Genomic DNA, 5,567 nt, shown 5'->3' with positions numbered 1-5,567 from the left:
CGAGTGTACACACCTTTTCCCTGGCCTAGTGCAGTCTCTGGTTTACCAGCGAGTGTGCACACCTTTTCTCTGGCCTAGTGCAGTCTCTGGTTTACCAGCGACTGTGCACACCTTTTCTCTGGCCTAGTGCAGAGTCTCTGGTTTACCAGCGAGTGTGCACACCTTTTCCCTGGCCTAGTGCAGTCTCTGGGTTACCAGTGAGTGTGCACACCTTTTCCCTGGCCTAGTGCAGTCTCTGGGTTACCAGCGAGTGTGCACACCTTTTCCCTGGCCTAGTGCAGTCTCTGGTTTACCAGCGAGTGTGCACACCTTTTCCCTGGCCTAGTGCAGTCTCTGGTTTACCAGTGAGTATGCACACCTTTTCCCTGGCCTAGCGCAGTCTCTGGGTTACCAGCGAGTGTGCACACCTTTTCTCTGGCCTAGTGCAGAGTCTCTGGTTTACCAGTGAGTATGCACACCTTTCCCCTAGCCTTTAGTTTTCCAATCTGGCTCTTTCTTTGCAGCCTGGACTGGCCTCGAACTTTCAATTCTCCTGCCTCTGCCTCTTGAATGCTGAGATTAAAGGTGTGTGGTCCCACACAAACTAATTTTAGATAAAAGACAATGTGCTTTCAGTAAAAACATGTCTATGCCATTTTCATCCATGGAATTGTATTCTGTTGTTTGATTAATCTATCTTTAGTTTTTTCTTCACTTACAATATTTAATATGCACCTATTCTGGAGCTATCTTTGACAACAAATACCATATATAGATGACTATTGAAATACCTTTTTTTTTTTTGAGACAGGGTTTCGCTGTATAGCTTTGTAGATCAGGCTAGCCTTGAACTCTCAAAGAACCACCTACCTCTGCCTCCTGAGTGCTGGGATTAGAGACTGTCACTGCAGCTGGGCTTTTTGTGGATGCAGCATCTCATGTAGGCCAAGCTGACATTCAAATTGCTGCATATTTAAGGATGGCCTTGAAGTGATCCTCCTGTTTCCACTTCCTGAATGCTCAGACTGCATGTATGCACTACCATACCTGCTCTATGTGGTACTGGGGATTGAACTCAGGGCTCCATGCATGCTAAGAAAGTATTTTGCTAACATTCTCAGTCCCTGAGTGATAGTCCTTGTAACTGTTCACCCTTAAGAGCAGCATCCTAACTGTCTCTATGCATCCATATGCACTCAGCACTCATTCAAGATGGCAACTGAGCAGGAACCACACGTCAGCAAGCTCTCTTCACTGCAGATAGGATCTAGCTTAGCTTTCCTAATCCAGGAAGTAAGGTCATTGAGATCCCAACTTCCAGATGAAAATCAGGGGACATTAAATTATTTGCTTGGGTCACATCTGGGAAGTACAGAGCTAATGTTCAAGCTCAAACCTTTGGGCTCGCAGCAATGTGAAGAAATGGCTGCATATAAGGGTATAAACATTGTCTAAATTTCCAGCCAGAGAGGGTTTTATTGTTGTTGTTGTTTTCAAGACAGGGTCTTGAAACCTTGGCTGGCCCTAAACTCAGTGTGTAGACAAGGCTGGCTTTGAACTCATCCTCCTGCCTCTACCTCCTGAGTGTTAGGATTTTCATTCTGTTCTTATAGTTATGGCTGCTCTGACAAACTGCTGTGATGTGGGCGTCTGCAGGGGTGAGGAAGCATATCTGTGGGTCTGTCTTCCCATCACTGATGACCTCTTGGAGCTGTGTGACTGCTACATACGGAGTTCTTTCCCCTGGAGAAAACACAAGGCAGACACGGGGGCCTTTCTCATCCTTCCTCCGCACTCCAGCACACCACACGCAGACCCGGTTTCTCCCAGAGTCCCAGCGTTTGCATCTGCCCTGTTCCTTCTCAGTGAGAGAAGAGGTTAGGCCAGGAGCTCCTGTTTGTTTTCCTTTGCTTCCTTTTTCTTTTTCTCATAAGTTGAGTATCAGTAAAAGACAGGAATTAAGGAGTTACTTTGTTTGTAACAGACAGCTGTAGCATTCCCAGGAAGGCATAAGGAACCTCAGGAGGATTGGTGGTTATTAAGACAATGTTTTCTAGTTGACTCAGTGTTTCACAGTATGTCGTGCAGGAAGTGTGTTTGAGGAGACATGGACGGATGCATTTTAAAAAGAGTCTGCAGACAACAAAGCGGTAAAGGACTGCATGCTCTCTTGGAAAGTCACAGTCACCATAGCATGCTAAAGATGCTGGGGCACTGTACAGTGAAACCACTCAGATTCTGGGTTTGTCACTTGATATTTAGAGAAAGAGATGTAACATATACAATAGAAAGCGCGCTGCAGTGAGCACGTGAACTGTTAACCTGATTCATGTTGCATGTACTTAGTGTATATATGGAAGGGGTGTGCATACCATGGACATGGATAGACATTAGATGACAACTTGGGAACACTAGTTTTCCCTTTCCACCATGGGCATCCAAAGTTCAGACTCAGGACATCAGGCTTAGCATCACATACCTTCTCCCACAAAGCCACCTCACCAGGTAGTCAGTGTGTGCGTACATTAGATAGTCCCCACAAACCAGCTTCCCCTCCTTCTATCCCTCCTCACATGTAATGTCTGCCTGTGGACGATAGTGAAAAGGACAAAGATGATGATTTAGATACGGACATACATATGCAGCATTGTTGAAGTATTGTCTAGGAACAGTTATTCAAAGCAGTTACCTTAATAATTAACATAACATTAATGTTGTGAGTGTTGGTTTCTGGTTTGTCATCAGAGACTAAAAAATGATGATACAAGCATTTATAAAGAATTCTTTTTATTTTATGAGTGTTTGCCTCCATGTGTGCATGTGCACTATATGTATCCCTGGTTCCTGCAGAGGCCATCAGATGCCCTGGAACTGGAGTTACAAATGTTTGTGAGCCACATGGAGGTGCTGGGAACTGAGCCCAGATCTTCCGGAAGCACTCTTAACCAAGCCACCTCTCTGGCCCAGCACCTGCTTTTCTGTGTGGACTCAAGAATTTTCAGTTTGCTTTTCCAAGTTAAGAGTGAGGCCTTCACAGTCCATCCATCTGCAGAGCTGGGCAGCACCCTGGCGGCAGCATACTCCAAACAGGCAGGGTGTTGACTCCAGTCCTAGTGCTGTCAGTGCCACACCCTGCCCAGATGTGCTGTTCATCTGGCTCTTAAGGTAGGACTCATAGCTGTGGCCCTGCGCACATGTAGTTCAGTGCAGTTCAGTCATGCACAGTAAATGTTTGTTAAATTGAATTTAACTGAACTGGATTGGATCCTAGCTCCACAAGAGATTTTTTAGTTTGTTTTTAGGTGAGATTGATTTTTTAGAAATCTAGACAAGCCATTCTTTTTGTCTCATTGTTTTTAAACACAGTCTAAATTTAGGGTGCAGCTACCAATATGTTCATTGCCCATAATTTTTAAGCACTCTGAGCAGTGAGTCATCAAAGTCTCTAAATAGATATCTGAAAAGTCACAATAGCCCTGGGAAACAAAATTAGGTTTGGCAAATACCGTGTTTTCTCTTTGCAGTCAGGAATGTGTGGTCTTACTGATCTACATGGGAGGAACATTCTGTATAATTTTAGCAAGTTCTTTTCCCTTCGTACTAGAGTTGAAAATGAGCAAAGATCACCTGACAAGCTCCAATAGGGCACCCAGCAGCTTCCTTCTTACTGCTCCCTTCCCAGATGGCAATGCTGCCTTCTCCTGACCCTGATTCAGCCCCTCCAGCACTGCCAGTCCAAAGGTTGAAAGGAGGCCACACGGAGGCACCTATGTTTCAGTGGAAGGCAATGCCCATGGCCTCTACTCCTCCCCTTCATTTCTTTGTCTGTAACAGAGTTTAGAGTTTAAAGCCTCCAAGGCCCTGTGTCTTCCAGCTCTGAACTCTAAAGCAGGGTGAGGCACTTTCCATTCTTCTCTCACCTTACAGCATGCTTATAAGTGCCGTCAAAATAATGCTAATGCTAGAGAGAAGCACCTATGCCAATGAGCAGCTACTTTAACTAATTTATCCAGCATGCTGTGACACACAGCATAGATACATGAAGGCTTTTTAGAAAGATTTTAAAGAGGAAAGAATATCCAGTAAGATAAGATCTGTGTTTTAGGAAAATATATGTAATTTATACCAATGTAGTACAGTCCTAAGGCAGTGGTTCTCAATCTGTGGGGCGTGTGCAATCAGATAGCCTACATACCAGATTTGTACATTACAATTCATAACAGTGGCAAAATTGTTATGAAGTCACAACAAAATAATTTTATAGTTGAGGGTCATCACATGAGGAACTGTATTAAAATGTCACAGCCTTAGGAAGGTTGAGAACCACTGTCCTAAGGTAATACATAAAACCTTGCCCTTAAAAGATCTGGGGTCCCATAGTTTCTTTTTAAAGTTTCAGTGGGTAGGAACACTTGCTGCCAAGCTTGATGACCTGAGTTGAACCTCTGACCTCTACACAAACCCTGTGGCACATGACATAGCATATCAGCTACACTTACGATCTCATCACTTAGGAAGCTGAGAGACAAGGCTGTGTGAAGCCATCCTGCATTACACAGTGAGCTCCAGGCTGGCTAGAGCTATGTCACAAAATCCTGCCCAAGAAAAGGAAAACACAATAATGTGCACAAAGGCGTTGTCCTCCTGGGCTGGATGTTCTGTCCGGCGTGCTAGGACTCGGCACCCAGTGCCGACCAGACCGTCCCCAGCTTTAGTCGTGCTTCTTACCCAGTCTAGTGCTCTGCCTTTGTAAGGCTTCTGCTTTCCTGCCAATAACCTGGAATCTCTTTGTCAGTTTCCTAGAGGAAGTCCTGGCTTCTGGGCTGCACACCCGCAGCAGGGAGAGCTCACAGGCCACCTCAAGGTCAGCAAGCAGAAGATGAGACGGCAGTGGGAAGTGGCGAGAATGTCACGGCCTCCTCTTACCTGCCTTGGCCCTCCCCTGCTGACCAGGGGCTTCAGGATGGCCCTTCTGTTTGTTCTGACTCACTCCAGGTAACCCCGATCCCTGAACTGCTGGCACAGACCCCAGGACTGCCGATGATGAGCCCACCCACTTGTGATTCTGTATCAAATAAATACGTTCTTTGTGTATTTGACAGCAGCACAGTGGCTTCAGTGTTTGATGGGCTTTGTTAAGATGGTACATGAGAAATGTGTTGTCAGAGGTAAGAGGGATTCAGAAAGCCATGTGATACATATGCTACCATCACTTATGTCCTGTCTTCTCTTGATAGCCTGAGCAAGTGACGTTCTGCCATAAGCCAGCCATGTTAAGGACCATGGAATCAGACCTTTCCTCTGGCTCAGGTTCAGAAAGGCAAATCTTCTGTCTAAGTAGAGTGTTCGAGGAAGGTTGACCCTACATGTAAAACTAGCCACTACAACTTCCTCCTCCAGGATGACTAAGGCTAAGACTGCCCCCTATAGACAGACTCCACCTACCGAGACCAGCCTGAGACTGCCCCCTATAGACAGACACCAGCTACCGAGACCAGCCTGAGACTGCCCCCTATAGACAGACACCACCTACCGAGACCAGCCTGAGACTGCCCCCCCATAGACAGACTCCACCTACTGAGACCAGC

The 5,567-nt window shown here is 45.9% G+C and overlaps 1 protein-coding gene across 1 annotated transcript in view; it reads left to right on the top strand.

Annotated features, from left to right (window-relative positions):
* Vps45 (vacuolar protein sorting 45 homolog) overlaps window positions 1–5,083 on the top strand; it is a 65,037-nt gene extending 59,954 nt beyond the window's left edge. The window contains exon 15 of the mRNA XM_031374862.1: window positions 4,775–5,083. Coding sequence (XP_031230722.1) covers window positions 4,775–4,862 — 88 coding nt within the window. The 3' untranslated portion in view covers window positions 4,863–5,083. The remainder of the gene's footprint in view (window positions 1–4,774) is intronic.
* The last annotated feature ends 484 nt before the right edge of the window (window positions 5,084–5,567 follow it).

The sequence above is a fragment of the Mastomys coucha genome, unplaced genomic scaffold (assembly GCF_008632895.1).
Source record: "Mastomys coucha isolate ucsf_1 unplaced genomic scaffold, UCSF_Mcou_1 pScaffold16, whole genome shotgun sequence".
Classification (NCBI taxonomy): domain Eukaryota; kingdom Metazoa; phylum Chordata; class Mammalia; order Rodentia; family Muridae; genus Mastomys; species Mastomys coucha.
The sequence above is the reverse complement of the archived record's forward strand: the minus strand, read 5'-3'. Positions and strand labels throughout refer to the sequence as shown.